General features: G+C 53.9%; 1 protein-coding gene across 3 annotated transcripts in view; it reads left to right on the plus strand.

Annotated features, from left to right (window-relative positions):
* Polr3a (RNA polymerase III subunit A) overlaps positions 1–13809 on the plus strand; it is a 39487-nt gene that overhangs the window by 21144 nt on the left and 4534 nt on the right. For 2 of the 3 annotated variants that reach the window (XM_010607849.3, XM_010607842.3), the window contains exons 17-29: positions 372–483; positions 1458–1576; positions 1973–2110; positions 4451–4621; positions 5728–5841; positions 9914–10000; positions 10084–10166; positions 10374–10544; positions 11575–11668; positions 11769–11861; positions 12413–12577; positions 12653–12817; positions 12982–13113. In XM_010607849.3, the coding sequence (XP_010606151.1) occupies positions 372–483; positions 1458–1576; positions 1973–2110; positions 4451–4621; positions 5728–5841; positions 9914–10000; positions 10084–10166; positions 10374–10544; positions 11575–11668; positions 11769–11861; positions 12413–12577; positions 12653–12817; positions 12982–13113 (1644 nt within the window). The remainder of the gene's footprint in view (positions 1–371; positions 484–1457; positions 1577–1972; positions 2111–4450; positions 4622–5727; positions 5842–9913; positions 10001–10083; positions 10167–10373; positions 10545–11574; positions 11669–11768; positions 11862–12412; positions 12578–12652; positions 12818–12981; positions 13114–13809) is intronic. The other variant, XM_010607856.3, reaches the window with a different exon arrangement.

The raw sequence follows: 13809 nt of genomic DNA on the forward strand, positions 1-13809 counted from the left end.
ACACAAAAAAAAAAAAAAAAAAAAAAAAAGACAAGTTGCATGAATGGTGCAAGCGGCCCCTCTTACCAGCAGCAGAGTCCGATCGCACAGGGGTGCACGCACATGTATGTGCAGCGGTGTGTACAGACGCAGTTGTACAGCCTTCTCTGCGGACTGTGCAACTGACTTTTCAGGTTTTTGTGGCTTAGAATGATTTGCTCCACACACCAACTCTAGAACTTTGTAGAAGACACAGGCATTTGTATAAACGAGGGCATTTTAGTCCTCTCAGGCTCGAAACTTACTGACTGGACAGCTGACATCTGGCTTTTCGGACCTGTGACCCACAGAGCTAGTGAGCACAACCCTAGCTCTTCTCCTCCTCTCCACAGGCCCTGATCCTGAAGGAGCTGTCAGTGATCCGAGACCACGCGGGCAGCGCCTGCCTCCGAGAGCTGGACAAGAGCAACAGTCCCCTCACCATGGCGCTGTGCGGCTCCAAAGGTACAGGTGCATGCGTGCAGCCTGGGAGCGGCCTGCCACAGTCCTGAATGCAGACAGGCTCAGAGTCAGGCAGAGAGGTGGGCGGGTTTCCGAGTTTAGGGCTTTTCAGCAAACTTGACCTTAGAAGGAACCTAGGGATCTTTTTAGTGATGTATTTAGCGCTGTGGCCAAATACTTTTTTATTTTTTTTTGAGACAGGGTCTCACTATATAGTTGAGACTGACCTGGAACTCACTATGTAGCCCAAGCTGTTCTCAAACTCACAGCGATCTTCCTGCCTCCGCCTCCCAAGTGCTAGGATTGCAGGCAGGCACCACCACGCCTGGCTGTTTTGTTTTGTTTTTGAGAAGAGGTCTTGCTACATATTCCAGGCTGGCCTGAACTCACTATGAAGTCCAGGTTGGCCTTGAACTTGCCTCAGCCTTGAGTACAAGCAGTGTAGGCCTGCAGCATCACGACGGGCTTCATTCCTCCCTCTTTGCTTCTTACTTTTCTACCCCTCCCAATCCTTCTTTGTGTCCACACTTTATATCCTCCAAAAGTCCAGCCTGGTGGCTACTCCCTTCTTAGAGACAGCTATCCAGGTATAGTGGCACACACGCCTGTAATTCCAGATACTTGAGGCAGAGGCAGGAGGTTCCCAAGTCTGAAGCCTGCCTGGGCAATTTAGCAAGACTGTCTCAAGATAAAATTTTCAAAGAGTTTAGGATCATAGCGGAGTGGTAGAAAGCTTGCCCATCACATGCAATGCCTTGGTACATTCCCAGTACAGCAAAAAAGAGAGACAGACACCGACTCACCTGGCCCTCCCTCAGACTGCCCCCAACCCAGTCACCCTCACTGCCTTGCCCTGGGGCTGACAGCTCCGCCTGGCCCGAGCCCGTTCTGTCCCTCTCGTCTTGCTGCACCCTCTCCGTGTTGGCCCTTGTATCTTCGTCGCTCCAGTGAGTAGTTATATTCCGGACCTCCCCCAGGCTCCTTCATCAACATCTCACAGATGATCGCCTGTGTGGGGCAGCAGGCCATCAGCGGCTCCCGTGTGCCAGATGGCTTTGAAAACAGGTCCTTGCCTCACTTTGAGAAACACTCAAAGGTAAGTGGATCAAAGGAGTGGATCTGGTGAGTGTGGAAGGCCTGTTCATCCAGGTGGTCCCCCGAGGACAAAGACCAGTCCATGCGCGAGGCCCTTGCCCGTTCTGTGTGATACTTGATTAGGAAGATGTTTTCCAGTCATGGTATCTGTCCATTTAAAGTGTACAGTCCAGCGCTGTCAGTCAGTGCACCCGAAGTGCCATGCACCCCCAAATCACCCCTCTTAGGCAGGGGGTGCGCTCACTGTCTCGCAGGAACACATTGCCCAGCTGTTTGTAGTCAGCGGTGGGATGCTTTGATATTTGCATGGATTTTAGAAGTGTGGGCCTTTTCTTTTTTTTTTTTTTTTTTTTTTTTTTTTTTTTTTTCTTTTTTGGTCTGATTCTTCCCTCCCTAGCTCCCTGCTGCCAAAGGCTTTGTGGCTAACAGCTTTTACTCTGGTTTAACACCAACTGAATTTTTCTTCCACACCATGGCTGGTCGGGAAGGCCTAGTAGACACGGCTGTGAAGACGGCAGAAACTGGATACATGCAGGTAACCGGAAGAAGCAGGGCCCGGAGCACAGGCAGAACAGGGCGTGGCAGCTTGGCTGCTCAGTGTGTGCAGGTTTTACACAGTAAGCTCTAATTTATCTGCTGTCAAGGGGAAAATTTCAAACTGGAAATAGAAAACAAACATGTAGTAACGTATCACACATCATCGTGTGTACCTCGAATGACCAAGGTCAACTGGAGCCACGCAGGCCAGAGCTACACTAGAGGGGGGGGTTTGTGCCGAATTGTGTCCCAGAGGAGGCCACCAAACCTCCCACACCTGAGTCCCAGTTTGTGGAGGAGGGGTGACGACACTTTCCTCCTAGTATCAAGAGTATTCCCAGCCCACCTGGCAACTGCTTACGTCATTCATTATTAAGATGTTAATTGGCTTGACTAGCAACATTAGCAAGGAAGCTACTTTGGAGTGACCACACTGGAGCACATGCTAAAGTGGGAGATTATCTGTGCTTGGGTTTTGTTTTGGGGGTCATTTTTTGTTTCTTGAGAGTTTTGAGGGGGTTGGAAACAGAGTCTTGCTGTTTAGTTCAGGCTGCCTTGAACTCACCATGTAACTGAGGCTGGTCTTGAAATCACAGTGATCCTCCTGCCTCGGCCTCCCAAATGCTAGGATTACAGGTATGCACCACCACACCCTGCTTGTGCTTGTATTGTATGCCTTGCCACAAACATGTGGCAAGGGACTGAACACTATCCCTTCTGTGTTCATGAGACCAGAGCAAGGCTTTCTTTTCAGTCTCCAATGATTATGCCTTCTCTGTGCTCTGATCCATGACTTATTACATATTTGTGTGCTGTTTTGTTTTGTTTTTTCATGGTGGTGCTGGGCCTGGAGCCAGGGCTGCCGCTGAGCTCTAGCACCCCCCGCAGTCTTTAATGTTCTAACTGCTAACACCAGTTGAAGTTGACGAGACACTCCCAGTTGCTGGGTCAGTGTCATGCCTTCTCCATCCCCACTCTGGAAGCCTGGCCCGTGCCTACAGGGAGGCCAGGATTGCTGAACCAGAGACTGGAGCAGCCAGAGCACAGGATTGTGGGGAGGGTGGAAATGGAGTCATGGACACAGATTTCCGGGCCTCCTCTGTACCCTGTTGGGCATTAGTTGATACTCACAATCAGCTTCCAGTGGAAAACTCGCTCCGGTTTTGGAGTGTGCTGCCGCTTTCCGAAACTCAACAGACTCAGATGTTCTTGCCATGATGTGCTTTGCTTTTTACCTTCATCTTTCTGAAGTAGACAGTGTGACTCTGCCAGAGCAGCGTCTTGACCAGAAAGAACTCCATGCTGGCGAGAGGGAATTGTGTTCTAGTTGCCTGGAGGAACCGCCAAAGGCTTCTCCTGCCTGGGGACGTGGGTGCCACCTGCTGGTGTCATCCCTGTCTGTCTTGTTCCCCTGTGCCGGGGCTGCTCCTGATACCCTGTAATTCATATTGACATCTGCAGGGGTCCTGGCTTCAGTGGAATTTTTTTGTTGTTTTTTTTTTTTTGCCGTACTGGGGATGGAACTCATGACCTTGCACTTGCAAGGCAGGTGCAGTGCCACTGAGCTAAACCCCCAGTCCTGGTTTAAGTTGTTTTAAAAAGACAAAGCATGACATTAGTTTATCTGTTAGGGAGAAGAGGGGAGGCAAAGCCACCTAGGAAAACAAGAGTTGGCAGAGCCCTGGTGCAGCTCACACTGTAGGAATCCAGTTGCACAGGGCTGGGGGTTTAGCTCAGTGGTTCCGCTGCCTGCCTCTCCAGCACAAGGACCCGAGTTTGATCCCCTGTACAAAAAAAAAAAAAAAGTCTAGGTACACAGGCACCAGGGCATATTTTCAGTCTCCCTGCATTGGCTGGGCAGACGCTCTTGGTAGTGTTAGTCTCAGGGTCAGGAGGCATTTTTAAGGGATTTCTAGTAGTGCTTTTATGTGATGCCCCCACCCCTAGTACTATGGATTGAACCCATAGCCTTTCACTGAGTTACATCCTTAGCCCTTTAGCCCTTTTTCAGTTTTTTGTTTTAAGACAGGGTCTTGCTAAATTCCTAAGTTACCCAGGCCAGTCTGGGACTTAAAGCCCTCCTGCCTCAGCTCCCTGAGTGCTGGGATTACAGGGGTGCACATCACGCCTGGCTCTTTACATGCTTACAGTTCTTGCATTGTGGCCTTGGGCTGGGGGTGTGGCCCAGTGGCAGAGTTAGCGTTCCCAGGTCCTTGGCTTGAACCCTGGCACTGCGAAACAAAAAGTGCATGTGCCCTTGAACCCTGGAGTTGAAAACCGTCCTCCTTGTGGGTGGGTGTCGGTGATGCAGAGGTGCCCTCTCCCCCTCTTCCTTCAGAGACGGCTCGTCAAGTCCCTCGAAGACCTCTGCTCGCAGTACGACCTGACAGTCCGCAGCTCCACCGGCGACATCATCCAGTTCATTTACGGGGGAGATGGCTTAGACCCTGCAGCCATGGAGGGCAAGGATGAACCGCTGGAGTTTAAAAGGGTTCTGGATAACATCAGAGTAAGAGCCTCAGAGCACTTCTGGCGAGGCTCGAGCTGTGGGGCCATTCGGAGCATCAGCTTGTACTTCATACTCTGGGCATCTCCGCCTGGGCACGGGATTAATATTTTTCTCACCGTGTTACTCTGCATAATCTTCAGCATTCAAAGGAAAAAATATTTATTTGAAAGTCTGGGGCTGGGGATTTAGCTCAGTGGTTCCGCTGCCTGCCTTGCAAGTGCAAGGTCGAGTTTGATCCCTGGTGCCAAAAAAAAAGAAGAGAAAAGAAAGTGTAGTATTGGCAGTAGTCAGATGCCACTTGTAAGGCTGTTGTTTCTTTCTGTGTCTAGTAGAGCGTACTACAGACCAGTGTGTAAGTCTTGTCAGTGAAAGCAGGCTCATTTCATTTCCTTTTCCAGGGAGTTTAATTTGGAACGACCCCTTGGGGCTATTTGACAATACCAATCAGGCTTTACACACATGAGCCTTTGGACAGCAGTTCCAGGTCCAGAAACTAACCAAGGTGGCCTAAACACGCCCTGAACATGTTTTCCAGGTTGAGGCACTGGAGGAGCCACCAGCAGGGCACAGGTGACCCCCCAGTGACCTGCCCTCACAGTAGGAAGGTACACAGCCAGTGAGTGTGCGGGTCATCTCACCAGCTCAGGGGTGTGAGCGTTTTCGCTCTGGACATGTCTGCGTTTGCTGCTGTTGTTTAACAGCATACGTTTTTTAAGCAAATCTTGGCTGGGGTAGAGGTTGGGAAATAATGGAACAACACTCACCAAACCAGGAAGCCTTTGCCCTAAAATGGAGCATCAGTTTATCTGCTTTTCACCCTCTGGAAGGTAGGCAGGTGTGGCAGGTGTGGCAGCACACGCCTGTAATCCTAGCACTGGGGAGGCTGAGGCAGGAACGCCGACTTCAAGGCCAGCCTGAGCTACTACACAGTGAGACCCTGAGTGCGAAAGACACAGAGAGGGGCAAGTAGGGGAGATGAGTCCACAGTTTGTTTTGGAAGGAAAATCACAGGTTGCTAAAAGCCCACCTGGGTGATCTCTGGGACATGGACCTGTGTGCCACTCCTCCTACCCCACCCCACACCCCAGTTTCCTTTCCTTCCTCAGGCCGTCTTCCCATGTCGGAGCGAGCCTGCGCTCAGCAAGAACGAGCTGGCCCTGACCTCCGAGGCTATCATGAAGAAGAGCGAGTTCCTGTGCTGCCAGGACAGCTTCCTGCAGGTACGCCCTGCCTCGTTGCCCACTTGCCGGTGCCAGGAGCCTGGATTTGATAAGCTCAGGGTGCAGTTGGGGGTTTTTGTTGCACTGGGGAGTTTTCATTGTTGCATTGCTGGGGATCGAACCCAGGACCTTGGCGATAATGAGCAGGCGCTCTCCCACTGAGCCTCCTACCCTGGCGGTGTCTTGTTTTTGACACAGTTGTTCCCGTATTAAGGGACTCAGAAATGGCGTGGGCAGAGCCTCACTGGTCAGCACGAAGAACTCCCCCTCGTGTCTCTCCCAGATGTGGTTCTGTAGTGGAAGAGAACACGAGAAGACTGACTCTTGAGCCCTGTTGCTGTCGGCAGCCCCTGCCCTCTTCCTTACCCCAGCACCGTTCCTTCACTAGCCGTTCCAGAATCTGTTTGGATTACAATAGTAGCTCTACTTTACTGCCATGAATGTTATTTTATTTTTATTTATGTATTTTGGTTTTTTTGAGACAGGGTCTCGCTATGTAGTTGACACTGATCTGGAACTCACTGTGTAGCCCAGGCTGGTCTCGAACTCACAGTGATCCTCCTGCCTCAGCCTCCCAAGTACTGGGATGACAGGCGTGCACCCCCAGGCCCGGCTACTGCCATGTATTTTACATTGCTCTTTCCTTACTATTGTGGATCACAAATCCATCGAACCTTGCTTATTCTCCTACCTGTTACCTGGATACCCTCTTGTGGATTTTTTGGTTGGCTTTGCTTTGGGTTTTTAATTGTGTGAACTTCACACTCTCCGTTGTGGTTCAGATCAAAAACTAAAGGTAGAAGTCGATAAACAGTTGCTTCCGTGCACTGATTATATTCCTGTGTAGCAGAGGAGCCGGCTGGCAAGAGCTCCTCTCAGTGTGGTGCATCCGAAACTAAACTGATGGAAGAGCTCAAGGGAGAGAGTTTCTGCTAGGGCAGCCCGGCTCCCTCCCCTCCGCCCCTCCCTCTGCCCTTCTCCCTCTCCCTCCCCCATGCAGATTCATGAAAGGAGGAAGCAGCCTCTTCTGAGTTTCAGGGGACACCGCAGGCGATGGCTGGCCTGAGTGCCTTTGCTTTTTTTTTCCCTCGGTTTTCTTTTTCTTTCTTTCTTTCTTTATTGGTACCAGGGATCGAACTTGGGCCCTTGCACTTGCGAGGTAGGCAGTGGCACCCCTGAACTAGATCCCCATGTCTTCCTCTTTTTTAAAAATACATTAGATTACAATTTGATTTTGGTATGGACTGTGTAATTCTTTGTTTTTCTCTCTGCCCTCAAAGACTTTAACTGAGACAGGCTGTGAGAAAGTGCAGCAAGGTGCTTGCTAGCGTGGTATGGATGCCGAGCTCAGAGGGTAACGGCCTGCAGCTCTGCACAGGCCTGAGAGACAGCACATTTCGCTCCGGGTTCTGGCGCACATGGGTTTTTCTTTGCATCACTCCCTTTCTTGCAGGTGACCTCCTGACAGGTAGTGTCTGTTCACTGGCAGACTTGGGATGAAGGATGACTAACCGCCTGTGCCTGCCCTCTGGGGGCGCTGTTCCTGGTCGGCTCAGATGGGTCTGGGATCCACTGGCCAGGGCAGCTCTCTCTGAGCTGTCAAGTGTTCTCCATCCGTAGTCTGAACCAGACCTGAGTGGCCCTGGGCCTGGCCTGCCCGTGGCTGCCACTGCCAGGTGTGCAGCTGGCTGAGCGGGACATTCATAATGGCGGGGGAATTCATCAGGCTCCTTGTCGTGGGCTCCTCTAGTGTGCACAGGTTGTTGATTCGACCAGGTGATTAGTACTGTACTTCAGCTTTCCTCCCCACCAAATGAGCTTTGTCTTTTTTTTTAACTGAACTTCCAGGATCTCTGTCCTAACCTCTGTGTAAGGAAAGTCATTTCTTCCTTGTCCGTGTGGTGGCCCCAGAAGTAATCCCCGAAGCCTACTGGGCCATGGTTTGGTGCCCGTCCTTTCACTCCTGGGGTACACAGCTCCTCCCAGATGAACACTCCTGGGTCAGCCTGGCCTGGGGCGTTGCTCCTGTTTCCCTGTGCCAGCAGGTGAGGCAGCTTTCAACACCTGGCCGTCAGATGGCAGCAGACCACTAAGGCCATCGGGGCCAGACAGGGGCAGGGCCAACATCAGTGACTGGGAAGAGGCGCTCTCCTCCCCACTGAACGATGGAGCAGGGAACTCAGTGCTGTGTGGCACGTCCTTCCCAGCCACTCCAGTTCTGAGTTCCATCTCTGATTCGCAGTAACCGGCACTGTCGGCAAAGGCAGCCCGATTAGTGGGTCTGGAGAGTTTCCTTCAGAAGCAGCCTCTTGAGAGAATTTTCAAGTTCTTAGAAATTAAACAAAGTTCTTTCTTAAATGAAAGTCCTTCCATGTGTCCCCACGCTTTCACAAGGGGAAGAAAGAGTTGACCAGCACGGCAGTCAAGAGAAAGCCCTTGGCCCCCTGGGCTCCTGGAGACATGATTTTCCCAGTGGGCTGAGACAACACTGCAGAAACCCCTGCCCCAGCAGCAGACTTTAGGGAACGTGTTGAACCTGCCTTGGACTGTGCCTAGCCCTCAACTCTGCTGATGGGGTTTATGCCATGAGTCTCATGAGGAGGCCTCACAAGCCAGGCGACACCTGGCCAGAACAGCTTGTGAGCCAGGGACCAATGCTAAGGCATTTAAACAGAAGAACATAGCTGGCCAGGGATGGTGTTCCATGCTCAGAGCCCCAGCAACTAGGAAGGCTGAGGCAGGAAGATCTCTCAAAGCCAGAGTTTGAGCCCAGCCTAGGCATTAAACCAGATCTCTGAGAGAGAAGAAAGAAGTTGTAATGTTTTATTCTCAGAAAAGGGAATAACTAGAAATTTCTAGATAGTCTGTAGGGAGATAAAGTGGTTTATTTTAGGGGGGTTAAGATAGATGGAGGCTATGGAGCCATAACCTCTGTTAGGTATCTTTCAGGGTTTTGGACAAGTGGGTTTCTAGTTGTCTGCTCACTTGCCCTTTTGTGCTTACGCCTTCGGCTGTGTGGTGGATGGGTGCTGGGTGAGCACCCAGGCCTCTCCCCGCAGGTTGCGTCAACCTGCCCCAGAGTTGAGGAAAGACACCTCCCTCCTATGTGCAGCCCCTCACACTGCCCACTCGTCTGTCTGCGTGTCTGTCCGTCCTAGGCCTCGCATACAGCAGAGTGCCGTCACGGCAGGTCCCCACGACCTGTCCAGGATCGGATCCTGGATGCCATTGCAGGGAAATGCCTGCATCCACCCCTCCCCGTATTCTCAAAGCGTCCCTGGGTTAAAGCGGTGTGGCTGTGATGGCCCTGGTGTCTGGCCCGAGGTGAGCAGACTGCTAGCAGGAGAGCAGGCCGTCCAGGAGACGTGGTGGGCCCAGCTTCTCCCCCAGACGTGCTGACACTGAAACCTGTTGGCCCTTCGGAGGGTCGGGTCTGCAGTGTCCAGCCCTGCCCTGCCAGCCCTACCCACCGTGCGGAGCGCCCCTTCCTCCTCATTCCTGGTTGGCAATCTGAGGCCTAGGTGCAGCTTCGGAGCCCAGCGCAAGCCGCAGGTGCAGCCATGTGCCACACCTGCCTGGAGAGCCATGTCCAGGAACCCTGCATGTGGAAGGGAGCAAGGAGCTGGGAACGGGTGGGATCGTGAGGCAGAGGCCGGGCCCAGCAGGATGAGAAGCGGGGCAGACCTTCGGTTGGAAGTGCCTGTGGTGCGTACAGAGCTGTGTTCACCTCAGCCATCACAGCTCCGGAGGAAACAGAAAGGCAAAACCATAGAGTCCCATTGGGCTTGTGGGGGTGCGGGCCATGTCAGCACCCAGGAGGAGAGGGAGGTGGCTCCTGAGAGGCTGCAGTCAGCAGGGCCTGGGGCAGCGGCGGGGCGGCCGAGGGTTAGATGGGAAGGTGGGTCTGGGAAAGCTGCCTTGCTAGAACCAGGGTCCACACTCTTTGTGCCATCTACTTAGCCACCACCAAAATATGGTAGCCTTGGTCTGGATTATTGAAGCTTAGGAAATGAATCAGATCATCCAAGTTACTGAGAAACCATTCACTGGTATTTGCTCGGTCTTCCTTCAGGAAATAAAAAAATTCATTAAGGGGGTTTCTGAGAAGATCAAGAAAACCAGAGACAAGTATGGCATCAACGATAACGGCACAACAGAGGTAACGGCCTTCCCGACGCATAAGGAATGGGTCTTCGCTGGCGCCGCTGGCCCTGACTGTGCCCCCGGCTTCTGTGCTTCCAGCCCCGCGTGCTGTACCAGTTGGACCGGATCACGCCCACCCAGCTGGAGAAGTTCCTGGAGACCTGCAGGGACAAGTACATGAGGTAGGGGCACGCACACGGGCCTCGCATGTCCCTCCTGCTTTCCACAGCACAGACACAGCCTGGCCCGTTGCCACTTCCCTCCTGGCCCCAGTGACACCTGTTTGCTTTCTGTTGAGAGACGGTGACCCAAAGCCTGTCGCCAGCACCTTTGCCGGGCTTCTTCCCCCGCCCGTCACACTGTACCAATTCCATTGCCTTTCCTTCCAGGGCCCAGATGGAGCCAGGCTCTGCCGTGGGTGCCCTGTGCGCACAGAGCATCGGTGAGCCGGGCACCCAGATGACCCTGAAGACTTTCCACTTCGCGGGCGTGGCCTCCATGAACATCACCCTGGGCGTGCCCCGGATCAAGGAGATCATCAATGCCTCCAAGGCCATCAGGTGGGCAGCTCCCTGCTGGGCTCCGTGGGGACCCGGATCCTTGTGTCCCACGCATACCTGTGGTACCACAGAGGGACGGACAGGGTCTTACACTCGGAGGAGGCGGGTGCAGTTGCTGTCCTGGTGTGGTTTGGGTATTTTAAAAAAAGTCATTTTAAAAGGCCAGGCTTGGTGCCGCACATCTGTTTTCTCAGCACTCAGGAGGCTGAGGCAGAAGGGTTACTCTGAGTTCAAGGCCAGCCCTGGCTAAGTAGGCTCTATCTCAAAGGAAAAAAGGAGGGAAGCAACCCTGGATGCAGCCAAAATGAAAGCCATGGCTTTTTACGGCTACAGGTCACATGAAAGAACACGTTAAAAACGACTGGAAAAATCAAAGCACTATTAGCGGAGAGTTCCTCTCTTTCCTGACATTGTTCCTGACTTGAAGAAGCCTGGCGTGTCTGCCACTTGGCCTGTGGCCATATTCTGTGACCTCCCTGATGATTTCATGATAGGACTTGTGTGCCTGCAGTGACGAAAGGCATCCTTTCTCCTGTGATCCACACCTAACAAAGTGACGACAAATGGCATTAAAAGAGAAGTAGCTACACCTGATTCTAGAACAGCAGCGGTGGCACCCGCAGTGGTGGGAGGGCCGGCTGGTCACATCAGCCCAGAGGGTGGGTGTTGGGGGATGCTGTCCAGAGCAGAGAGGACCAGCTGACCACCAGGGCTCAGAGGGGCAGAAGGTGCAGGACAGGGATGGAGGAAGTTGATCTGCACGAAGGGGAACAAAGAAAAGAACTGCTTCTCAGGACTGGAGAGGTGGGGCAGGTAGTGCCACCTTGTTGGGGAGAATTTTCTGAAGATGGGGGTTGCCCCTGTACCCCGGAGATAGCAAGGCTAAGAGCCAAGGAAGCCCTTTGTAGCGCACACGGCTGCCGCTCAGTCAGTCGCAGGTGGCTACGTGCTGGCACACGGGGCACTTGGGTTCCCCAAAGCAGTGCTGTGCTGGGCACTTCCCCATGCAGTGACCGCTGTTCCTCCACAGCACTCCAATCATCACGGCCCAGCTAGACAAGGATGATGACGCCGATTACGCCCGCCTCGTGAAAGGCAGGATTGAGAAGACCCTCCTGGGGGAGGTAAGAATCCCTTCGGTGAGGAGCAAGCTGGCCACCGGGCAGGGGAGAGGGAGAGAGAGAGGGAGAGGGGCCGGTCCACATTCCGCTCTCTGGACCGCAGATCTCGGAGTACATTGAAGAAGTGTTTCTCCCTGACGACTGCTTCATCCTTGTCAAGCTGTCCCTGGAGCGGATCAGGCTTCTGCGCCTAGAAGTGAGTCCCTTGTTGGGCCCAGGACCAGCGCAGATAAGCTGGAATAGGCAGAGGCTGCCATGTGGAGCTCCCCGTTGGTTTCTGGTGTGGGGCCCTGTGGCCTGGTCCCTTTGAGCTCACCCTGCCAGAGCCGTGCTCATCTGCAGACACCAGAAACACACAGGCCACAGCACTCGGTCACCACAACGTGGCGTTGTGCCCTCTGGGAGATGGCAGCCTTTCTTGGGCACCTGTGAGCTGAGTGGCACTGATTTTGGGTGCTCCGACTCTCACTCAGCCTCCCCAAGGCTGCCCAGGGGGCTGTGTGTTGCCCTGGGTTAAGCAGGAATTTTCAGTAGGACAGATGTTCATTTTTAGGGTGAAAAAATTGTATTTTGATGACTGCTGCGGTCCTTGCAGAGCCACAGGCAGTCATGGTGTTAAAATTGCAGGGTGGGGTGAGGGGGGCTAAAATGCCGAAAAGGCCTCTTAGAGGGCCAGTGACAAAAAGGAAGGGAGAAGTCAGGGTGGGGACACCCCAGCCTCACGGCGCGCCCCGTGCATGCGCACAGGTGAACGCCGAGTCGGTGCGCTACTCCATCTGCACCTCCAAGCTGCGCGTGAAGCCGGGCGACGTGGCGGTGCACGGCGAGGCCGTGGTGTGCGTCACCCCCCGCGAGAGCAGCAAGAGCTCCATGTACTACGTGCTGCAGTTCCTGAAGGAGGACCTCCCCAAGGTGAGGGGCGTGCGCGCCGGAGGGGCCGACTCGAGCCAGGACGGCACCCCACTCCGGGCGTCCCTGTCGGTCCAGGTGGTGGTGCAGGGCATCCCTGAGGTGTCCAGAGCCGTCATCCACATCGACGAGCAGAGCGGGAAGGAGAAGTACAAGCTGCTGGTGGAGGGCGACAACCTGCGGGCGGTCATGGCCACCCACGGCGTGAAGGGCACCCGGACCACCTCCAACAACACCTACGAGGTACCGCCCAGCCCCTCATCCGCCTGCAGGCCCGGCTCTCACGCTCCCTGCCCCCGCCTCAGGCCTAACAACTTAGGAAACAGCCGGTTCGCTTTGAACCTGCTGGGCAGAGGAGGAGGCAGGCGGAAGTCACAGCCGCCGGGCTCACTCCTGCCCTTCCCCAGGTGGAGAAGACGCTGGGCATTGAGGCAGCCCGGACGACCATCATCAATGAGATCCAGTACACTATGGTCAACCACGGCATGAGCATCGACCGCAGGCACGTGATGCTGCTGTCGGACCTCATGACCTACAAGGTGTGTGGGGGACCCACCCGGCCCCCTGGGTCTCCCAGACCTACTTTCTGCAGAACAGAGCTGCAGGCCGAGAGAAAATCAGGTGCCTCAAGGCCACATGGCACAGCAAGGAGAGCCAGAGCAAGGTTGCTCCTGAGTTTCAGCTAAAGCAGAACCAGCGGCGCAGACAGCTCGTGTGCATGGCGGGCTGGGTGTCTGTTCCCTAAGAAACTTTCCTGCTCTTTCTTCCTGGCTGTTTTCAGGCAGAGAATGAGTTATCTGATCAGAAGGGAGGCAGGGTGGAGGGGCTGGGCTTGAGTAGTGGGGGGCTTCCCCCTCCTTTCCTCCAAAATGTGCCCTCTCCAGCAGTGCTGTGGGCAGCAGGTGTGCACGGTCTCCCTCAGGAACACAGGCTCTGCACTGGGGGCCGGCAGCACTGAAAGAAACTGGTGCAGCCCAAGTCTTCCTGTCCAGTCTTCTTGTGCACACCCCATCTTACTGCAGACAGCCGCAAGTAGTTTTATTCTGATTTTTCTTTATTTGAGAATGGCTCTTGCTATGTTGGCCAGACTGGCCTCAAATTCCTCGGCTTATGTCTGACGTCCCCCCCGCCCCGGTACCAGGGACCGAACTGAGGACCTTGAGCTTGTGAGGCAGGCTCAGCACCACTGAGCTAGATCCCCAGCCTTCTTTTCTTTCTTTTTTTTTTTTTTTTCT

This window comes from Fukomys damarensis, unplaced genomic scaffold, assembly GCF_012274545.1.
Source record: "Fukomys damarensis isolate Sample0158 unplaced genomic scaffold, DMR_v1.0_HiC HiC_scaffold_20, whole genome shotgun sequence".
Lineage (NCBI taxonomy): Eukaryota > Metazoa > Chordata > Mammalia > Rodentia > Bathyergidae > Fukomys > Fukomys damarensis.